We start from the raw sequence: 22,781 nt of genomic DNA, 5'->3' as shown, positions 1-22,781 counted from the left end.
TCAGCTGCTGGGGAGCAGGCATGAAGAAAAGAAATAGGCTGCTCAACACAAGTACCCAAGTTTTTCAGACTCCTTATCCCAGGTACTTGCCATAAGCCAGCAATTCTCAACCTGTGGGTGGCGACCCCTTTGAGGGTCAAACAAGCCTTTCACAGGAGTCGCCTAAGACTATAGGAAAACACATAAATATTTCACACTGTATAATTACCGTACATATTGCTTTGTGATTAACCACTATACTTTAATTATGTTCAATTTGTAACAATGAAAACATTCTGCATATCAGATATTTACATTATGATTCTTAACAGTAGCAAAATTACAGTTATGAAGTAGCACTGAACTGTGTTAAAGGGTCGCGGCATTAGGAAGGTTGAGAACCACTGCCTTAAGCGATTAGACACCCTGCTAGAAATGTAGCAAGTCTTTGAAAATTGAAAGTGTTATCGCTGTCTTTTATAAACCAAACTGCCATTTGTTCTTTATGTATGTTAGGACTCAATCCTTTTTTCAAAAAGGGAAACTTGGAGGGAAATTACCAGAGAACTCTGGGATATTTGCATTTTGCCTTTTTCACACACACACCTGCTCCCACCCCTCTACCCTGACTTAACACCGTCCTTGCTATAACAAGGAATAGCAAAACTGATTGGTAAATTGCTTAGCTGCTTTTTCTTCCTGAGATTGTCAATCTGTTTACACTCTTTAGAACTTTACCTCCAGCGATTATTGACCTTTCTTATCTTGAAGAGTAAACATCCATATTGTTACATTGTAGATAGTATGTAAGAAGACACTTCAAAAAGTTTGTGGGAAAATCCCATTCTCTTTCAATTCCAGTTTTTCATGAACTTTTGGAAGCCCTCTCATATAGAGTTGGGTCTTACCCCCACCCCACCCCCAATCTGTCAACTTCCACTGGTTAGTATAATTATTGAAATATTAGAGCATAAACCTGCCTCTCTTTTTTGGCTTCCTGTTTATTCTGGTTTTTGTTTTATTTTTCTTGCCTTTCTGTGGGATACTAAAACACTTTTTAGAATTCCTTTCTAATCTGTACTCACACCCAAAACCAAAAATCCCACTGCTGTCGAGTCTGACTCCTGGCTAGCCGTGTCTCATTGGAGCTGGGTCCTAAAGGAGCAGGACATCGTTAGCAAGAGAGGCAAAGGCATGTCAGGTGAAGCGCCACAATCGAGGACATCCAAGTACTCAAGTGTGTTGAGGGACCAGCAAGTTGCCCCACACCACTGGACTAGGATGTAGAGGAGTGACCTAAAACTTTATTTTAAAAACAACAGCAGCTTTGTAAGACGCCTGGAAAGCTAAAGACGCCAATGTCTACCAGCATCAGCTCCTAACACTTGAAAGACTTGCCCTTCTACATCATCTCCTGCCCAGACTACAGACTTTATTTTTCAAATTGCTGTCTGCTCTTTTGAGGCCTCTGGAAAAGCCAAATTTCTTTTTACCTTTCAGCTCCAGTTACCGCTCTCTCAAGTCAAAGGACACTCCTCGGCACATTCACGAAGGAAGGTAGGTTAGTTTTGTCCTGTGTGTTCTTCCTTGCATTGGTAAGGCCTGCACCGAGCACCTTGTAATCGCCCATCTCATTGGTCCACTTTTCATGTTGCAAAACGCCTTCAGCCTGCCCTTCCCATCGATGCTCACAGCTTCCCTGGGTGCATCTAGGCCCAGTTCTGTCCTAAACTTCAAAGATGAAGGGACTTGCTCAGCATTGTCCAGCAACTTGATGGCAACACTGATTGCTCCTCAGCCCCACCCTGCCTCTTCCGAGCCCCACTATTAGGTAGCCCTTCCATATTTAAGGTTTTGCTGGGTGTGATGCGTAGCACAGAGGTGAAAGGTAGGCTTATCAGGCAAGCTCTGCTCCCCAATCCCCCATATCTCCCAATTTTAGGGGATCAGAGAGGTTTCTGCTTCTAAATCAAAGTTGAAAACTCTGCCTTAACCCAAAAGGAAGACTAAAATGGGAAATTTTCAGGTACTTGGGCAGCCAGAGGTATTTGAGGTGGGAAATGAATCTACATATCCTGAGTCATTGCCTAGGGCCTTAGTCTGCGCATCAGGCTAGCTAATACTGAAGAGATGGTGACCTCGGCCCTCAGTGCCTTAGACTTGAGTTGGAAAGGCTAGACTTGCCCTCATGAACGTTAGCAGAACGGATGACTACAGAGCTAAAGGAGACCAGCAGTTGCCCAGGGCTGTGGTGAGGAAGTGGAGAACAGAGGGATGGAGGGGTGACGACTAAGGCATGTGTGATACTTTGGAGGGAGGTTCACAAAAGGATTCTAGAGTTCATATGAAGATGCCTGTACAAGTCTTGCGTGGATACGCTACATGCCTTTGAATTGCATACTGTTAAGTGGTCAATCACACGGTACCTCTATTTTATCTCAGTAAAACTTTTAAAAGAAAAAACTAACCTGAACCATGCTCTTCAAGGGAAGAACCCCATCAGTTTCCCCAGACCTGAGTGGAAGGGGCAGCTGTATATGTATAGAGCCGTCCGCATTGTAGTGTGCACAGTAAATAACAATTGCAGTGGGTGTGCTTGGTACTAACACTGGGGAAGTGCAGGGCTTCTGCAACAGGAGCACGGTGTGACTACTTCGGGAAGAAATGTGTGGTGTCTACTGACGCTCATTGGGCTGTGTGAGGGTGGGGATTCTGCTCGCTCAAGGACAGAGTGAGAAACCGGGTAGCAGAAATGAAGCTGGGCTTGGTCAGAGACTCAGAGGAGCCTTTGTGAGCCAGCCTGAGGGAGCTGGAATTTTCTCTAAGGGGAGAGAGAGCCTGTAGTACTAGCAGGTGTGTGTTTTGAAGATCACCGTACCAAGAATGGATCACACAGGAGCAAGAGTCGAGGCAAGGAGCCTGTGAGGAAGTCATTTTCGTGTCCAGGCAAAATGTCAACACATCCCAAACTGGAGTGATGCCCATGGGGATGGAGGGAAGTGGGGACTGTAGAAAGATTGGGGGGCGTCATTGAGAGGATGGCTGATGGCCTGACGGAAGAGACTGGAGGAAAGACTGGAGGCTGAGGTCCAGTTGCAGGGCTCAGGCCCAGGGTAGTTGGTAAATCCTACAGCCCTGGAAGAGGCACAGGTGTCGGGAGGATGTTGAGTTCAGCTTGGAGTCTGTTGAGGTGGAGGCACGTAGCGCCCTCAGAAGAAGGTGTCCAGTCAGTAGTTCGGTAGAAGGGTCTGGAGCTGAGGAGCAAGCCGTGTGAATCATGTACATACCCCTCAGCAGAGGATGGCTGTCACGTGCTTCAAAAGCAGAATCCTGTGGCGTGACTTTTAAGAGGATGCTTTAGGAAGAGGAGAAGGCTGTCAGGAGACACGTAGATGGTTGGAAACTATTGGTCATAGCAATTCACCTGTGTACTCAGCCACTGTCCAAAAGTGCTTACTGAGTGCCCACCAGCCCTGGGTGGATTCAGAGACAATTGAAACTTGATTCTTGACCTCAACGTCAAGACGAATGGCCACCACCCAATTGCAGCCTTCTGAAATGGGGCCCTTTCCCTGCAGGCCAATGCCAGTCTTAGTTTCAGAGCATAGATCCTACTTTCTGAGCTATTCATCTACAGCCCTGAATCGTTCCCAAACTCACCCGCCTGCGTCAGGCAGGCTTAGAGCATGCCTTGCTCAGACCTCGGTGCCCACAGGGATGCAGGCCGGCACTGGACATCCCAGGGTTACTGCTGTCTTGGGGATGATATGGGGAAAGGAGGGAGCCTCCCATACGCTTGGGGTTCAGCAAATTATACCCACACACTAGGTACAGAACCACACCAGGCAGACACCCCCGCTCTGTGGGGGAGACAAAGCAGCTTCCTGTCCCCACATGCCAACCCATCTGCCGCTCGCCTTCACAAACATGTCTTTTCTCCCATTCTTTTTTGTTCCCTGCAGCTTGGGATACACATGGAAGAGTGGGGGATGGCAGGAAAGGTAAGACGGAGGGGTGAGAAAACGGCAGGAGGGGGAGTGGGAGGAAGCCCCAGTGGTGGCCAAGACAATAAATTGCAGCCTGCACTACCTCAGCCTGACCCTCGTGTGTTGTATGTGAGAATGAGTTTTCTGGCTGAAGACAATGGCCAGGGGATGACTGTGACCTCAGTGGATCTGATTGGTAGGGAGCATCTTGGGGTGCCACAGGCCTTAGAAGCCCACTCCCACATCCCCTCACAGAAGCTGGCATAGTGTCCACATCAGCTTCCCAGCACTTGGTTCACCAGGCTCCAGACTCTCCTGAGTCTGAGCCACAGGGACGGTGCCTGCTCCCCTGCCTCCACCCAATCCTGCCCAACAGAAGGGGCGGCGCTGCGGAGCTGCTTTGTTCTGCGTGAAGACCTGTGCGAGACACCTGTGTGCACATGCATGTACAGGAGGAAGGACGGTATTCTTCCTGCCCTCCAATGCCTCTCCTGGGCCGAGGCAAGTGCATCTAGCCTGACTAGCAGCTACAGAGAGAAGGCCAAGTGGCTGCCCTGGCACTGATGTGCCCTGCTCTGTGCTAGGTAGGCTTGACTGGGCAAAGACCTGAGTGTCCATGTCCTTTCCTTGCCAGGCCTTCAACTCCACCTGGCTATACTCACAGTACCTAAGGCCTGGTGCCCAACAACCTTGGCCCACTCAGCTGCCCTCTGCTAGAGCTGGCCACCAGGTGGCAGCCTCAGGGCCCTCCTTGTATGGGGCAGCTAGGGCCTGGGCCTTGTCCTTGCCTGGTGTTGGGGAATGGGTTATTCAGGTTCCCCGTGACAGCTGCTGCTGACCCCTGGCTGGGCTGGGGGCATTTTTCTATGCTTCATGTCTTCTCTAGCCCTGGTCCTCTCCTGTGGGTTGAGCTGGGAGCTCGTGCTGGCCATGTCACCCTGTACGTCCACCACACAGCCAGTTCCCTCTTGTGGGCCTACAGAGGTCTTTGGCGCAGGCCCAGCTGTGGCCGTTTCAGGGTGCTGCGTTGGTCTCGATTACTGGTCTTCCCCCACTCCCACCTAGCTGCCCAGCTAGCCACCGAGAAGCTAAGGAGTGGCACTGCTTCCCAGGCCACCGGGTGTAGCTAATGAGAGTGCACCGAGCTGCACCATGTGCCCAGGGTCTCTGCCTGCCTCCACCCCCACCCCCACCCCGCCTGGAATGAGCCACCTGCATCCACACACAGGTGTTTCCTGTGTGTCTTCCTGTTGCCGTTTTTCTGTTTGGCTTGGCTTCCCCAGCAGGTGGGGCGGGCGCCAGTCAAACCTTTGTACACAGCTCAACACGCAGGGGCAGAGGCTCCTCCCACACCACCCCAGGGGAGACTGCTGGCACCTCACAGGCTCATTCTGAGATGCAGGGACACCTGCCCCATTTGAGATCCTGTGTGTTGTCATGTACTATGGCCACAGCACGGGTCCGGGGGCGGGGGTGGGGGGGTGGTGGTGTGAGGGGCTGCTATGCATTCACTCTAGCTTCTGGAGGGAGAGGAGTATGGGTTGGAGGTCTCCGGACAGGTCTGGCACCTTGGGGCCCTGCCCTACCCAGAGCTCCTCACTATCTGGAGTTCACATACCTGCAGCCCAGTCATGGTGGGATTGGGGAAGGTACAGAGTGGGGGCTGCTCCCTGAATCCCCTCGGGGTGGCATGCTGGCTTTGTGGCTACCAGGGGTCAGTGGGGTTTGTTATGACAGATGGAGAGGCAGGCTCTGGGAAGGTAGGGCTTGCTGTCAGGGTCACAGGGCAGCCATCCGGGTCTCCTGCCTCCCAGGCCCCAGCTCTTACCCTCTGCCAGGATCTTGACTCTTGCCACCCAGCCCTCAAGAGGCTCCCAACTGCCTCTTGGAGGCATCCTGGGCTGGGAAACTGACCTGGAAACTTGGCATCTCTTGACTGGGCTCTGCTGCCCCCTGGTGGCCAAGCACTCCACTGTGCTACGTGGCCCTGTCACAGGCACCCTTTGGCCTCTCACCTGAGCCCCTCCAGCACCACTGCCGGCCCAGTGCTGTCTGCTCCATGCCCTGCTCTCACCTCTGGGCTCTTCCCACCAGATGTCCAGGGCAGATGCACAGGCTGTTGTCCCAGCCACAGTGTGGACACGCTGTGTGGGCAGGGCCACAGCCAGAGGGGCCACACACACCAACACCAGGCCAGGCCGTGTAGGAAAGGCATAATGCTTTTTTTAATTTTCTGTAAAACTCTGTAAATAATATACAAAACCAAGGGACGTGGGGGACAGCGGCAGAGTGACCAGGCTCCGAACACTGATTTGTGGCCAGGGGGATGCTGAGTCTAGGCTGGGAGGCACTTGACTGCAGGCACTGACTCTGCCAGCCCCAAGGGGAACAGAATATATTAGCTTTTCGTGGAAATGTATCGGGGGGCGGGGTGTCCAGAGCCAGCCCTCACCCTCCCTGCCAGTGCCTGGCGAGCCCTGAACATAGGGCAGGGGTGCTGGGAATCTGGGGGTCGTTAGAATGCTGTGCTGGCCATGCTGCCAGGCCCGAAGATGCGGGGCAGGGCGTCGAGTGACTCCTCCAGCCGGCGATGGGCGGACTGCCCCTCTTCCCCTGCCACGGTGAGATGGGGTCAGAAGTAGCCTCAGGTCCCAGTCCTGTCACCCTTGGTCCCCCTTCCTCCCACCCTTCTTCTCACTGACTAGGATGTCCCTAGAAGTCAGCTTGGCCCAGATCCCGCCCTCCTGCCTTACCACACTGTTGCAGGCTCTGCCGGGCAGCTTCCCGCACGGCCTCCATGTCTGTTTGGCACAGGTATACCAAGGGCTCAATACCCTCAGGTGCCTGCCAGGGGAAAGAACACTGAAGGGACCCACTGCAATAGGTAGGGGCCTCGGGTGGGGTGCAGGTCAGGAGGGACAAGGAAAAGGCAGAGGGTTAGCAGTGGTCACCTTGATGCAGCCCAGGGCTAGGCAGCCAGCCACCCGTGACTGTGGGTCCTCATCTTCCAGCTGGTCCAGGAAGGACAGGAGGGCCTGGGTCGGGGGAAGGGCAGACTTAGCTGTCATCTGTTGCTGGAAGCCAGGGGCCTTGGTCCTGGCCCTCGGGGGAGCACAGGGCGGTCCTTACCCTCTCTCTGAAGGCAGGGCCCAGCGCCAGGCTCCGGAGTTGGGTGCTAACAGCTGCCATGACCTTGTTGTTGCCGTGGACCAGCAGGGAGCTGAGGGCCCGCAGCCCCGCTGCCTGCAGCCGTCCCTCGGGCGCCAGCCGCAGGGCCTTCAGCACCACAGCCTGGTCATCCGAGTTCAGGTTGCGCACCAGTAATACTGCAGGAAGAGGGTGCTGCTTGCGTCCTGGCCCACTCCCTCGGGGCCACCCTCTGGAATCCAGGGCCCAGGGTCACGGCTCACCCTCCTCAGCGGTCTCAGTCACATAGGCCTCCATGGAGGGGCCGTCCAAGGTTTCCACATGACTCCAAAACTGGAAGATGGTCAGCTGCTCTCCAGGCCCCGGCTGTGGCCTCCTGGGCAGCTTCCGCCCCAGGGCATCCTCCAGGAACTTGGCACACACTGGGAGAGGCAGGGTGTGGGTGGGCCCAGAAAAAGAGCACCCATCCCAGGTTCAGGTCTGGGAGTCCCTCTCTAATTCCTATTCTGGCCCCTACCCCCAGCCCTGTCCCCTTCCCCTGGCCACCAGCTTGTGGGGGTGAGGGGTGGGGTTGACCTACCCCGGACGCCTCGCTCACTGGGGAGCTGGGATGGGAGGGGCCCAGGGGCAGGGAGAATCCTGCTCACCAGCTTCGGGTAACCCTGACTGGCGCAGGGTGAGGCGGGCTCCGTGCTGGCTGCAGAAGGTGCGGATCACCCGCTCCACAGGGCAGATGTAGGGGCCCAGTCCCTCTGTGCACTGGTCCCAGAAGGTCAGGAAGCCAGGCCGAGGCGCAGAGAAGCGCACCACTGTGAGGGGTGAGAGTGTGTGGGAGGTGGGCCAGTGGCTGAGCAAGTCAGGGGCTTAGTCTATGCCAGAGCCTACAGGGCCTTTACCTTCCTGAGCAGAGGTCACAGAGGCCTCCCAACACCCGCTGAGCTCGCATACCACCTCCAGCACTCGGGCCTCCCGCAGCAGTCGCTCCAGTGCCCACGCCTCCTGGCAGCGCAGTGGCCCAAAGGTACCCAGTTTCTGGGGAACATGAACAGTCAAGCTGCTCAGAGGTCACCAGGGGAGGGCTTAGGGAGGGTGGGGTTCAGGGACTACAAGTCCCAGCATGCACTGGGAAAGGCTGGCAAGAGAGTGAGTATGGGTGGTGGTCCACTCAAGGGCCAGATGCCAGGGCCCTGGGGACTGTAAGATGTAAGATCTCAGAGGTGTGGAGGGCCAGGATCATAGTTTGGGGGCTCCCTGTGGGGGAGGGGCCACCTAGGGTCTTGAGGAGAGACCACCAGCCTCACCAGCAGGAGGCGGCTGCAGTGGTATAGGTGCTGGACCAGGGCAGCGTCCAGAGCTGGACAGCCAGTGCTGAGGGGGCGGGCACTGGGCGAGTCTAGGCTGTCCTCAGCCCCAGGCTCCGGGCTGCTTGGGGGCCTATGGGAAAAATGGGTTGATCATCCCAGGAGCAGGCATTACCATGTGGTCACCACATATATTTTTATTGGCTCCCCCTCCCAAGAAGAAAGGACAAATGACATTCAGAAGACAGACAGCGAGTAAGTTCACAGAGGAAGTCCAGAAGGAGGAAGGGCATGGACCAGCATGTGGCAGGAGGGGGGGGCTCTCTGGAATCAGACTGCCCTGTGCCACCTCCAGCTAGGACCACCGGGGCTGGGCTGGGCAGGAGCAGGGCTGCAGGCCGGAAGGTCTGCGCGGTGCAGACTGCAAGAGGCTGAGGCCCAAGGTGCGCAAGGGGCGGGGCTGTAACCTGGGTAGCAGGAGAGGGGGCAGAGGCCGGCCAGCCCACAACTGGGAAGCAGCCAAGACTGCTGGTGGATAGAGAACAGAGGGGCTGGGGTTGCCGGCTGGGGCACTGTCGAGAGGCAGGAGGCCAGTGCTGGGAGGATGCATGGGGAGGCACTGGAAGGGCTTGATCTCGGGGTGGGTCCGCAGTGAGGCCAGGAGAGGGAGGGGCTGGAGGCTGGCAGGTGAGGAGTAGGAGGGGAGAGAGGAGGGCAGCGGCCAGAAGCACTGGGGATTCAGAGGGGCTTGGAGACAGGGTTTCAAGGACAGGAGGGGCAGGGTGCTCACAGATGGGGACACACAGACGCACTGCCAACAGGCCTGTCCCCCTTCACGTGGTCCTCCACCCCTTCCCTGGCCCCACCCACCTCTCCTGAGCCCTCACTCACCTGTCTTCAGGGCCAGCGTGATCCTCCTCATCCTCATCCTCGTGGAGGAAGCTGAAGCTCTCCAGGGCGTGCTCCACGGTGACACTCAGGCTGGAGGCCCGGCTGCGACTCAGGCCTTGCTGCTGCTGGGATGGGGGAGGAAGCCAGCTGCTGCCACTGCCTGGCTGCCTCGAGGGGGCCCCAGCCCAGCCCACCCAGCTGACTCACCATGAGCAGACTCTCCAGGCGGGTTGCCTCCTGCTCCAGGCCCTGCAGCTCGGGGAACTGGCCACGGTAGTCAGCCAGGGCTGCCATTAGAGCCCCCAAGGCCTCCTCCAGCTGCCTGTCCCTAGCCTCACAGGCTGCCTCTGGGACTGGAGCCTGGGGAGCTGTGGCCAGGCTAGGGTCTGGATGCTGGGAGGCTGGAGCTAGGGTTGAGGGCATGGGGCTTGGGTTCTGCAGGTTGGGCTCTGGGACAGGACTTGTAAGAGGTTCGCCAGCAGAAAGGGTGGGACCGGAGGAGGTATTGGGAGCTATGGGGTCAGCCTGGGTAGAGGCTGGGAGGTCACAGGGCAGGAACCTGGTACCTGGGAGGGTGGGGTCTGTGTGCCCAGTAGGGCTGGAGACAGTAACATCTGGAGAAGTAGAAGGGCTCTTAGATTGCAGGGTGGGGCTGGCAGCAGAGCAGGGAGGGCTTGTGGAGGTCTGGACACAGTTTATTGCACCGAGTGCAACATTTGTAGTGCTGTGATTGGATACTCTGGTTTTGTGAGTTGGGTTTGGGCCAGCTTGGGTTGGACTGGTATGGGTGGGGCTTGCAGTGGTGTGGGTGGGGCTTGTGGAGGTCTGTGTGAGACTTGTGGTAAAAGTGGGGCTTGTGGAGGTCTGTGTGGGGCTTGCAGTGGTGTGGGAGGGGCTTGTGGAGGTCTGTGTGAGACTTGTGGTAAAAGTGGGGCTTGTGGAGGTCTGTGTGGGACTTGCAGTGGTGTGGGGGGGGCTTGTGGAGGTCTGTGTGAGACTTGTGGTAAAAGTGGGGCTTGTGGAGGTCTGTGTGAGACTTGTGGTGAAAGTGGGGCTTGGGGAAGTCTGTATGGGACTTGCAGTATGGTAGGCCGGGCTTGTGGAGGTCTGTGTGGGACGTGCAGAGGTGTGGGGGGGGCTTGTGGTAGTCTGAACAGAACCTGTACAAGTTAAGGTAGAGAGTTTGGGCTTATGGGCGGGGCTTGTGGTAGTGTGAGGTGGGCCTATGCTAGGCTGGGCCCTGGGGCTTGGGCCTGCAGTAGTGACTGGGGAGGCCTCAGCATGGTGAGGAGAGCCTGCCGTAGTGCAGGCCAGACTGGAGCTCGCTGTGGTGTGGGTGGGGCCTGGCTGTTCAGAAGCAGGGTGGGTGGCCTTGGGTTCTGGGGGTAGTTGTTCCAGTGGAGGAGGGTCTGCAAGTGTGTGCACAGGGCCTCCTGCACCGAGGGCTGAGATGGTGACAGGATAACTGGGGTCTGGGGCAGGAGAGACATGACCAAGGTGCGCCCCGTGAGTGGGACCTAGGGGTGCACATGGGCTTGGCAGTCGGTCTGTGCTTTTCGGGTCCTCGGCCTCCAGCAAAGCAGCGTCCACACTGGCCTCACTGATGTGACTCAGGGTCCGGCTGAGGGCCTGCCCGTTGGCCAGGGGTGGGGCCGTGGCCCGCTCCTCACTCAGGAACCCAGTGGGGGTCTCAGGCCTGCAGAAGGTGACCTGAATGGGCAGGGGCTCAGGTTGCTGCACCAGGGGCCGGGGGGCTGAAGAATGGCGGGCAGTGCCTGAGAGCTGTGGGCTGGATGAGTCGTCGGAAGACTCGGATGACAGGGACCACGCTGTCCCATTCTCCAGCTCTTCCTGCCGCCGTAGCATGTTCTGGGAGAGAGGAAAGGGCTCTCAGAACCACCCCGGGAGCCCCCGGGAGTCCTGAGGCCAGGGCACGGACTCCGACTCACATAGAAGGCCTGCTCCCGGAGGGAGGGCGTGTCTGGTGGGCTCTGGCTGTAGGTGGAGAAGCGCTTGCTGACTGTGGAGGCCTTGTTGACACTAGAAGCAGCTGAGGGCTGGTCATCCTTGTCGAAGGGGCTGAGAAGGAAGGGACGGTTAGCCAGTGCCACCACCTCCAGCTCACCCCCTGGAACCGTTCAGCCCCACCAACCTCCATATGACTTCCAGGCTGAGCTTGATGGTGCCAAGGTCATTGATGTCCACAGCCACCACCTGGGGCAGAGCGGCAAACAGGTCCTTGGTCTCACAGGAGACACTGCCCACAGTCACGTGGTTGGCCAGACCCTTCAGCTCTGTCACCTGCAGCCAAGAGTGAGCAGTGGGTCATAAGTGTGTTGGGGTCATCAGAGAGCGGGAGGTCAGAGGTCTGAATATTCAGGGCACAGGAGCTAAAAGAGGGTTGTGTGGTCACACAGGGGCATGGGGTCATGAGGAAATCCAGGGATTGGCATTCTCAAGAATGTGGTGCCACAGAGGCTTGCCGTCTCTGGGAGTGTGGATCCGAGATCTGAGTTTGTAGTCTCACTGAGCTCACCGGGTCACAGCCTTCGGGAAGCCTAGGAGGTCCAGCAACCTCAAGGTCAGAGGATCATGAGGAAGGCCAGAAGTCAGTGACTTGTCATTTTGGGTCATGGGGATCATGAGAATATCAAGGTTATGAAGGTCCCAAACCCAAATAAACTGCCATTGTTCGCCCACGAAGCAGCTGGTGGACTCATTCAAACGTTCCTCGCTGCATCTTCAGGGCTCCCCTCAGAAAGGTGCAAACGCTCGCTCACTGCCATAGAGTTGAGGCCCCGTGAGTTCCTGAGACTAGTTCTACAGGAGGAGAAAGCCCTGTCCTCCCGCAGAGCTGCTGATGATTTTGAACTGCCAACCTTTCGGATCACAGTCCAATGCACCAGGGCTCCTCTCATGAAGGTCAAGGGGTCACATCCATGTTGGAAATCCTCTCCTCAATCTGTGGTTGTGGTTAGCTCAGTTAGAAATGGGGTTTGTTTTGTGTTAACAGAGCAGGATCTGTGTGGGATGTGACTGAGACTTAGACTGAAAAATAAACCCGCTGCCTTCGAGTCATTTGTAGGACAGGGGTAATGGTCGTTTTACTGAGCATTTCCGAGCCGACCAATCTATACAGAAGCAGAGAGCCTTGTCTTTCTCCTGGGGGGATCTGAATATCAGGCATTGTGGTTAGCAGCCCAGTGCTTAACCCATCGCTCTACCAGGGCTCCTTTTGGGAGACACGAAAGCGTTAAAAAAAAGGCAGAGATGATGGAAGCTGTGTGCCAAGCCCGGTGCAGAGTGCCCAGGAGCAGCTGCCAGAAGAGACAAGGCCCTTCCACCATAGCTGACACGAAGAGAAAGCCTTCCCCTGTGGGAAGCTAACCCTGAGGAAAATAGAATGAGCAGGAAAGTCCCTAACTGATCACAGAGGGAATCTGGAAAGCTGGTAGTCCACGGTAGGAAAGCCTCCACTCTGGTAAGTTAGAGGTAAAGTCCAAGTACATTATCCTGCTTTAAAAATCATTCCCACAGATTCTCCCCTTAACAGCCATGCTGCCTTAAAGTGAGCACATGGTTGATTATATCTCCCTATAGAAGCAGACATAATCCTTTTGCTCTTCCCACCGTGATGCCCACCCCCCTTTGTACCTTCCCCTACTGCACGTATTAGGTTTCCTCAGGGACCTTAATGTAGATACCGCCCACCTTAATGACGCATGTAACTACTGAATATGCATGTCTTAAGCTACCTATAAATGTTCCAAGATAGTAAAGGCTCTCTCTCACTTCTCCCAGTTCCACATGGTTCATCAAGAGGAGCTGAGTTTAGCATGCTACCACAAAATGTGTCTGACTCCTTTATTTTACTCACTTCTATCTTCCTTATCCTCTATGACTTTACTATAATCTTTATTCATTACTGCTGTACATTTGCACCCCATGGCCCTTCCATTGTTGCAGGCTGGTTCCCTCTGGCATACCCCCAGAGCTGGCACCCAGAATTGGACTTCTAGCCCTCGAAACAATGAGAAAATCACCATCCCTTTGTGTACCACTTTGTGTACTCCCCGAGCTAACAGGCAGCCGGGTCCTGGACAGGGACGTCACCTTGATAGACAGGAATTCGGTGAGCAGAGGCAGAAAGATGGTTTCCTCACTGTCCCACACCTGCTTCCCGCTCCCCTCGATGCGGCCTCGCAGTTTCCAGCGCTGCCGCCCATACTTCATGCAGATCTGAGGGGACAAGCAGGATGAGAGCAGCCCATGCTCCGAGTGGCGACCCTGCTATCCGGTCCCGCCCTGCACATCCTCATACCTCATACTGGTCACCCGCACAGAGTCTGGCAAAGCCGGCGAGTCCTGAGGGAGTGGGGAACACAGACATAAGCAGATGAGCTATTCCAGGAGTGGTCTCGGGAGCACCCTCTCTGCCCCCCAGACTCGGTACCTTTCATCCGGAGATGGAACTCGCCCAGCTGGGCTTCCAGCTCGCTCTCCAGCACACACATGCTCTGGGAGGGAGGGGACAGGGTGTGTATCAAGAACCAGCTCTGCTCAGACCAGCTCGGCCACTCCCTGGGCCTCTGCCACCCCTCACCTCCGTGTACTCTCGGTGCCCTCGAGTGGCCTCCGCCAGGCTGTCCCGAGCCTCTCGGCTCCCTGGGGACCCTGTGGTGTAGGCCCGGACCATGTTGGAGGCGCCATCTCGGAGACGCCGCTGGACGCAGTATGCCTCATACAGCTCATCGATCTGGGCAGATGAGCAGGGCAATTAGGGGAGGGCAGAGACTGGAAGCCTAGCACCCTGCCCCATCTTGCAGGTGGTACAGGCCCCCCCCCCTCCACCCCACGCACCCACCCCCCGGGCTGCACACACACCTTGCTGGCATGGAACTCCAGCCGTCGCATGAAGCGTTCGATGGACTTGACTTGCTGGGGAAGAGAGGGGTCAGAAGTGCTTGAGGCCCTAGGCCCTCTCCTTCCCCAGGAGCCAACCCCTCATACCCCCATTAATCACTCACCTTGTCCAAGTCATACAGGAAGCCCTGCAGGGGAAGATGACAAGGGACACTTACAGCTCCCGTCCCTCACACGGCAGCCTACAAGCCCTCCGGGCAGCAGGGACCAAGTGCCCTCCCTATGCCCACCTGGCCCTTAGTGGGTGCTGGTGTCCCAGATCTGGTCCCAAGGTCCCCCTCCCCACTTCTTCCCTGGTTCCATCCACTGCATCCTCCCTCCTGCATGGTGCCCTCTGCCAGGACACTCCTATTCATGCTTCAAGACCCAGCCATGGTGTCTCTTGAGAAGCCCTGACCCTTGCCCAGGTGTACCACAGCTCTCAGTACACCTACGACGTCATCTGCTGCCCAGGTCCACGCAGTCGGACCCACCCCTTGGGAAGCTCCAGTGGACAGGCCCTGGGTGGCAGGCAGGAAGTGCGCACAGCAAAGAAGTTATGGGCAGAACCCTCAGCATCCCCGGATGTCCTTTTTCCCAGTCACACCTGGACTCTGTTGTCTCAGAAAACTGTCCTGCGGTCACCCAGGCTGCCTCTGCACAGCCCCCCATACCACAAAGGCAAAAGGCATCAGGCTAGGCCACCCCTCACCAGGCGGGAATTCCTCTTGGACTCCCGGATCTGTCCCTGCAGCTTCTCTTGCTCCTGCTGGTGCACTTCCAAGTAGGCCCTGGGGGAAAGGGCGACCAGCGTTAGCCCTGGGTGGGGGGCAGGGGGGGCTGACCAGGAGGGCGGGCGGTGGGGAGAAGGGAAGGTGCGTGGAAAGGGAGGTGCTCACGTTAGGCCCCTCTTAAGCGCGGCGTACACTTGGTCCAGCCGCTCGGGCTGCGGCACCTTGGGGGCCGGGTGTGCCACGGAGAACATCCTAGAAACTCGGGAGAGCGCCGGTGGCTTCCGGGGGGGCCCCGGGGGGCTGAAAGCGGTAAAACTCCTGGAGAAGAAGCTGAGCTCAGAAAGGGGCGAGTCGGAGACCCCCCCAAGCCTTCACTACCTGCTCCATTCGACCTGCTGCTTCCTGGCCCCACGAGCATACCTGGGCCCTCGCTCGTGGCTGCGGAGGACGCCGGCGAAGGACTGGCTCCTATTGACCCTGGCGCTGAGCAGGCGGCGCTGCGGCCGCACCGACAGGGACATCATGGAATGCGTCCGCGCGGGACTCCCTGGGGGTGGCGAGGGAAATGTCCGGTGTCAGTCGGCTCCTGAGCCCCGGTCCCTGCAGCCTGGCCCCCAGGCCCCGCCGAGGGCCTTCCAGGGCGCCTGGTACAGCGGTGTAGTGGGGCCGGCCAGCCTGGCTAATGACAGGGCGGCGGAGGGCGACCCGACCTGAGACTCAGCGTGGCCTCGGCTCAGCCCCCGCTTCCTGCGGCGGTGCCGGCTCCGCCTGCCGCAGGGCAGGAAGGGGGGTGTCGCGAGGGGACCCTCCCGGGGCTGGGAAGGGGCAGGAAAGGGGCGGGGCGCGCGAAGAATGCGCGGAAGCGCCTGTTTACCCAGGGGCGGGGCAGGCTCCCCAGCCCTGCCTCCTCCTGGCCCCCTAAGTGGACCACGAGCTCCGGGCGCCCGCACCCCGGGAGGTCACCGGGCGGGGTGAGGTGCTCCGATCCCTGCGTAGCTGCCGGACAGGCCCGGCCGGTGCAGGTCTGCCTCCCGCGACGGCCGGTTCCCTGCCCTCCCCCGGCCCCCGGGGTTCCCAGGCTCCGGGACTCCAGAGTCCCACAGACGCCCTGCAGTCCGGGGATTCCCAGAGTGGGGGGCAGTGCCGAGAAATGCCCCGCCCCCTCCACTTTTTCGGAGGCTGCCAACGGGAAACTGAGTCACGGCCCCGCGCCGTGCGGGAAGGGATCCTGGCCCACCCTCTCGCCGACCCTTCCCCCGCTCCGCTCAGGCCAAGCACGCACCGCACCTCTGGGCCCCATAGTCCAGCCCCGCACCCCGGTCCTACCTTTCTTCTTGGCGTTCATGGTGGGGTCCCGGACAGTCCCTGCCCTACGCTCAATCCCAGCGGCCCCGCCGGCCCGGAGCTGCGCCCTGCAGACCCCGGCTGGGCACGCGCTCGCTCCCCACGGCCCTCGGGCTCCGGCTCCTCCCGGCGCCGCCCCCCGCCCAGTTCCTGCCGCCTGACTCAGCCCGCTGGGATGGGGCGGGACCGGCCGGGCCAGGGGGACACCGGGGCCTAGGCCTGCCCGGCCCACGAGAGGGGTCAGGAGGGTGCATTAAAGGATTGAGCACGGTTGTGAATATAGGTCACTGAGTAGGATGCGGGGTTCAGTGGGGACTGGGTGGCAAGCAACAGGAATAGGGGGCTCGGCTCAGAGGGTAGGTGCTGGAGGAGGAACCCAAGGAGTGCTGAGACCTGGGGCGGGCAGAGGGGTGGGGTTGGGGGTATGAGGAAGGACTAGGGGTGCTAAGCAGATAGGCCTGTGCTGGCTGTGTGCAGCTTGGGGCTCTGGTCACAAAGGACAGACTGGGGGCGCTGAGAGAAGGGGCTGGATGAACACCACATAGCGTGCCACTGCCCTGAAAGGAAGCAGAGAAGGAACTGGGCAGAGGTCCCACAGCCTCTCATGCCACTCACTGCTATGCTCAGAGAGAGGTGCTGTCTGGTAACAGCTCCCCACACACACACACACAGCCAGAGCCTCCTCTTGAGCCACCTCTGCATCCTAAAGCCAGGACCCCCATCCTCCCTGGCCCCTGCCACCTGGGCCCAGCAGGTCCTGAATCCTTGGTGTTGGCCCTTTCCCATCCCCAAGACCTCTTCTTGAAATAGCCTCCGCTCGGACCTGGTCAGAAGCTATCATGCCCAGGGTCCAGTGGGCACCTTGCCCTCTTGCCTCAGAGGCACCGATCACTCCTCAGCTCCATAAACCCTCCCATCCTTGAGTTTCATTGTGAGGTCCCAGGACCCCAGGGCAAGAAATGCTTTCTTCCCTGACCAACCTCCCTCCACACAGGCCACTGTGCACCCAACCTGGGGCAATTTCTGCCTGTGCATGGACTGCCCACCCAATCTAACCTCTGGGATCCCTTCCGCCACTCCTCACGGGAACAGCCCAGTCTTAGCTGCCTCTGGAATATGCCCTTGACAACAACTTTCAGGCACACTCTGTCAGCTCCACCTCACCTGGAGCCCTGAGCTCATTTATCCAACTATTAACTGAGTAGCAACCCTGTGCTGAGCATGTGCCAGTAGGCGGGATATAGCCCTGAGTCCTGCAGACAGCATTCTGCACAGAGCTCACAGTCTGCCTCTGTCAGCCCCCTCCTGTCCCCTCCTCCCAACTTTCCCTGCACATCCTCACACCAGCTGAGAATGAGGGCCACTGCTCCACCGTTTACCTGCTGCATTCATAGCCTCAGTGCTCCTCACTCCTACCTGGCAGAGCCCAGTCCTGGGCAACCCAGCTCCGGGCTTCCTCTGCCCCTGCGCGCAGGCTAATACCAGGGGCCTTGGAATCATGGCACAATTCCCGATTGCAGCCAGCTGCTCTCTCCCACCCAGGAAGCCCTCATGTGCGGCTTTAGTCACCTCTCCCCCTTCTTAGAGCCGGAGGGTGCTTCAGACTCTCTCCACCAGCCTCAAACCAGCCGAGGCCACTCCCACATTAAACACAACACTTCCCTGGAAACTGCCATCCATCCTGGGATGGGTAACCAGTGACCAGTTGCCATTAGATCAGTTCTGCCTCATGGTGACTGCGTGTGCATCAGGGCACTGCACTCCACTGGGCTTGCCAAGACTGCTTGCTGGGAAGTGAGCTCACACAAGCCTTTCTTTCCAGGTGTCTCTGGGTGGACTCAAACCACCCAACTTTTCCGTTAACCTCTCACCACCCCGGGATGCATAATGAAATCGTCTACAGTCAAAGGAATGAACACGTTACTGTTGCACCCAATGATGTGGATGAAAGCTTACAGCCAGAAGGTTGAAGGAAAGAAGCAAGACACACTAGAGGACCTCAGTGGGCTTTTCACGAAGCTCAAAAACAGGGCCAGGCGAATCGACAGTGACAGAAGTCAGGATCCTGATTCCCCGTGCGGCCAGTCATGGGAAAGGGGCAGGAAGTGGGCTGCCCAGATGATTCTGGTCCTGTTGATTTCCTGATCTGGGTTCTGGGTATAGAGATGTATTCCTTTGTACAAATGTAGTGAGGTGTATACTTAGAACAAGGAGTGCTGGGAGCACTCGGTCAGTCGCTAACGAAAAGCTCAGTGGCTTGAGGTCACCCAGTGCCTCTGAGGAGACATCTGCTCCCATACAGAAGAGAGGCTGAGGAACCCACTGGGCCCGCCCTACTCTGTTTTGTAGGCTCGGCGTGTGTCGGAAACTACCACCACCACTCAGCGCAGGGACCAGCGGGCTCCAGAAAGATGGTGGAAAATGGAATGAAAGGGTTATAGAATTTCCCACCAGCTCCTTGGAGCCCCCTTGCACACTTTATGTATATTAACCTTCATGTAAAGTTGACTTAAAAAGAAAATAATGACAAAGCCAAATGTCCCCTGGGAGGACCCTGGGTCTCCAGCTACCACCTCCTCCCTTTTCATAGTCAAGTTTCCTAAAGAAAGAGCTGCCTCGATTTCCACCCCACACCCACCCGCTTCTCTTCCTATCCAGGTCTGCCTTGGGCACCCACCCTTCCTTCCACTGCCTGGTCTGGACAAGGTCCTTAGTGAGCTCCCTATTGCTGATTCCAGAACTTAATCTGCTTGATTGCATTCAGTAAATCTTCAGACTCCGTAACACCCTTCCTCTTCTGAGAGCCTCTCCTTCCCTTGAATCTTCAGATGTGACCTGCGCCTGGCTCCCCCCTCTCCCGCTTTCCTCATTGCCTATCACTAGTCTCCCTACCCATCCCTGCCCTCCAGATGTATATACTACCTGTAGCTCCCTACTCTATCATGTTGCTCTGAGTTCCAGGCCTGTATGTCCAGCTGCCTGCTTGATGCCCCCTAAGAAGCTCAGTGACAATGATGACTTGGGCTTTGAGGGGGTGTGCTGAGTTTAAAGTCCTCAAAATGAACGACACGCTTCCTCAAACCTGACCCAGCCTAGTCTTAACCTCTCCAAGACTCCCCAACCATCTCTTCACGCAAACCAGAAACTGGAAGTGATCCCAGATGTCCCAGGAGGCTATCCCCAGAGCCGCTCTGTCATGGACTAGGACCATCTTCCCTCTTAAGTATCTCTGGCCTCTGTCCCCTGACTGCCACCACCATCGCTAGAATTCAGGTGCAGGCCACCATCTAGACCAGTGGTTCTCAACCTTCCTAATGCCATGACCCTTTCATACAATTCCTCACCCTTTCATATAGTTCCTCGTGTTTTTTTTTATGACCTCGATTCTACCTTACAAATAGGATTAGACTTCATATAGTTCCTCATGTTGTGGTGACCCCCCAACCATCAAATTATTTCCGTTGCTACTTCATAACTGTCATTTTGCTACTGTTATGAATCAGGTGACCCCTGTGAAAGGGTTGCTGAACCTCCAAAGGGGTCGCAACCCACAGGTTGAGAACCGCTGATCTAGCCTCTTACTGTAGTCGCCTGTGACTCCAATCTCCAATGAGTCTAGAGACTCAGCACTTATTTAACACTGCTTTGTGTAATTCCGGTCACTTTGCAATGCGATAACTTTGTCGAGTGCTTTTTGTATGCTAGACACCGTGCTCAACAAGTAACGCATTTAATTCTGGCAACAGCCTACTGGGTAAGTTTTATTAGTGGTACCTCACAGATAAGAAATCGGAATCTGCGTGTCCCTGGGCAAGGCACGTCTTTTAATCATTTGGGGCTTTGATAGTCATTTGTGAAATGAGGATAGTAAAAATAGCTACCATGCGGTCAGGAGGATGAAATAATTCCCTCGATAAGTATAAGGCCCGGCAAAGGATATCATCATGCTTGGTAAAGTAGATGGGCTTCAAAATAGAGGAAGACCCTCAACCAGATTGAATCAACACCGTGGCTGCAAAAATGGGTTCAAACATGAAGAACAATTGTGAGGCTAGGGCAGGACTGGGTGGGGCTTTGTTCTGTTGTGCACTGGGGTTGCTATGAGTCAGAACAGACGTGATGGCACCTAACAACAACAACTCATCCTGAATGCACTACCTCACACTGTACGCACATAACAAACATTAACGGAGGTGTTCTTAACTATTACTAATCGACAGGCCTAGGAGGTGGTAGGGGCAGAACTCAAACCCAGGCTGTCCAACCCCAGGGCTTTACTCTATTCTGATTCTCATGAAATGTTCATGGCCACCCCACTCCAAGTCCAGACTCCCTAACTCCCCACTCCAAGTCTAGAGGCCCTTCAAGGCCCTCCAGTGTTGGTCATTCTCCTCTGACCACCCTGGCCACTCCTCTACCAGCGGTCTCCTGGCCTCTCCTCTGGCCACCCTGTCCCTCTGTCAGCACCTACAAGAGCTGCCCATTTTGCTCTTATACCTCCTTCCCTCTACTCTTAGCCACAACCCTCCCCCCTGTCCCCTCTTGCCTCTCTTAGGGAAGCCCATCCTGATGCCAATCCAGGTCGGTTCCCCTTTGAGGTGCCTCTAGCATCCTGCCCATCCCTGTGCAGCCACAGAACCCAGGCGCCCGTCCTCTTCTAGGGTCTGTCTTCCCACCACTCTGTGTGGCCTGTGACTAGTCCACTTGGCTCAGCATTGTGCCCTCTTGGCCCTCTGCTACGGCCTGGGCATCCCTGGGGGATGGAGAGAATGGGGTGCACTGTGTGTGGGGTGAGGTGTGTGTGCTCGGCTGCATGGACACAGGAACAGCAAGCCCACAGCAGCTGGAGGGGCAGATTTCATAGCTGTGTCCACTCGGCTCTGCCATGCCATACACTTCTTTAGCCCCCACCCCACCCCCATACACACACTTCCTGACAATCACAGCGAGTGAAGTTCTACTCCATGGAGAAGGGGGAGGCTGCCTCCAGAGGGGTGCTAGCCCGGATGCAAAGGAGGAAGCCTGTCCCATTTAATTCTCCTTCTTTGACTGGTTCTCTGCTGCCACCATATCCCTAGTCCCAAATGACCCAGGATGTCCATACCCTCCCTAAATAGCCACCGGATGGGCCGCAAGAGTGACCATTCAGGGGTGGATCAGTAGGGTCTTTTCCTTGTAGTGGGATAGTGAGGGAAAAAACTGAACCCCTACAATTAGAGCTACGGGGGAGGGGCTACCGTCAACGGAAGACTGGCCGCTTACATGGCCCAAATGCCCTGGCCCCTCCACTCCTGGCACATCGTGGTGGCGGGCGCCCTATGGAGCTGGAGGTCCCACCACCTGCTGTGATGAGTGGCACGCTAGGCTAGCTGCCTTGCTGGGAGTACCCGGGCCCAGCCTGGTCCCTCCTCTGGGCTGCCTGAGCGCTAAAAATAACCCAGGCAAGGGGCGGCTGCTGGAGGAAAAGGGTCCCTCCAGAGCCTGCCCTTGTCTCCATGGCAACTGCCCCAAAGCCGACTGCTGACGTCATCTTTCAGCCTTCCCAGTCTCGGAGGGAGGGATCAGGAGGGGGCGGCGCGGCCTAGGACCCCCCACCCCGGAACCGGGCGGAGGCAGGCGGCCGGGTGGCCTCACTTCCTGCTGGCCTCCTCCCTGGTCAGCTGGTCACATTCCCGGGGCAGCCGCGCGCGGTGAGAGGCGGGTGGCCTTCCCGGGAGAGCAGGGCCGGTGCTCGAGTTTGAGGGGCCTTGAGTCAGTCGCGCCCTCCCAGCCTACTCCCCCACGGCGGGGCATTGACCAGCGGGGCGCCCCTCACTTGCACCCAGTCCAGGCTGCCCCCACAGGACCCAGGTGTGGGGTGTGGGGAGAAGCGAAGAGAGAAGGAGAGAGGGTGCTAAGCCTGGCCTCCGATCTCGCGGGAATATTTTGGCATATTTCATTCCTCAGTTCACCCTTCCCACCCCCAGTGCCCCGGAGGGGGCTCGTGCAAGGCATGAACTCAGATCTGGGTGGAATTCCCTCCCACTTCTCCCTAAACCAGCTGTGTGACCTTGAGAACATTTCTTAACCTTTCTGGGCCTGTTTTGGCATCTGCCAGATGTTCATCGTCCTCCTCAAAGCTGACCCAGGCAGCCAGGGAGCGGCCCCAACCGGTGGCCGTGGGGGCCCTTTAGGTCAGGCTGCACACAGTAGGGGCTCGCCCAGCAGGCCTGGATTCGCACTGGGCGCTCCCGAGCAGCGCAGGCCGGAAAGCTATGGTCCAGCGGGCAGGGAGAGGTGGCTAGCCAGGGGAACATCCCTGCTTCGACCCCCCACGCCAACCTCCCGTCCGGGGCCACGGTCGGTCCCCTGACCGCGTCCAGACGATGTTCTCCCGCGGGGGCAGCGCCGGGGGCAGGCTGGTGGGCGCAGGACTACAGGCCATGTTTGGCCACCTCGGGCCGGGGCCCCAAAGCGGCTTAGGCCGGCAGGCGGGGCACGCAGGTTGGCTCCTCGCA

The 22,781-nt window shown here is 57.3% G+C and overlaps 1 protein-coding gene across 4 annotated transcripts; it reads right to left on the bottom strand.

The window, feature by feature from the left end:
- Positions 1–318: 318 nt before the first annotated feature.
- On the bottom strand, positions 319–16,335 carry RIPOR1 (RHO family interacting cell polarization regulator 1). Of its 4 annotated transcripts, none has more exons than XM_045293777.1 (22): positions 16,267–16,335; positions 15,361–15,487; positions 15,106–15,258; positions 14,919–14,997; positions 14,332–14,355; positions 14,189–14,242; positions 13,908–14,060; positions 13,758–13,821; positions 13,626–13,669; positions 13,418–13,543; positions 11,457–11,605; positions 11,254–11,383; positions 9,512–11,173; positions 9,305–9,429; positions 8,414–8,546; positions 8,009–8,144; positions 7,760–7,921; positions 7,376–7,534; positions 7,095–7,291; positions 6,917–7,000; positions 6,719–6,809; positions 319–3,353 (listed from the first exon to the last, which is right to left on the bottom strand). In XM_045293777.1, the coding sequence occupies exons 1-22, from the start codon at positions 16,283–16,285 to the stop codon at positions 3,337–3,339; spliced, it is 3,888 nt and encodes a 1,295-aa protein (XP_045149712.1). In that variant the 5' UTR covers positions 16,286–16,335; the 3' UTR covers positions 319–3,336. The 4 variants fall into 4 exon arrangements, with proteins under 4 accessions (XP_045149712.1, XP_045149713.1, XP_045149710.1 ...); XM_045293778.1 differs by having other exon boundaries at positions 319–3,334; XM_045293775.1 differs by lacking the exon at positions 319–3,353 and adding an exon at positions 6,169–6,578.
- Positions 16,336–22,781: the final 6,446 nt, after the last annotated feature.

Source organism: Echinops telfairi, unplaced genomic scaffold (genome assembly GCF_000313985.2).
Source record: "Echinops telfairi isolate 266 unplaced genomic scaffold, ASM31398v2 ScPeMD7_2291;HRSCAF=2852, whole genome shotgun sequence".
Classification (NCBI taxonomy): Eukaryota; Metazoa; Chordata; class Mammalia; order Afrosoricida; family Tenrecidae; genus Echinops; species Echinops telfairi.
The sequence above is the reverse complement of the archived record's forward strand: the minus strand, read 5'-3'. Positions and strand labels throughout refer to the sequence as shown.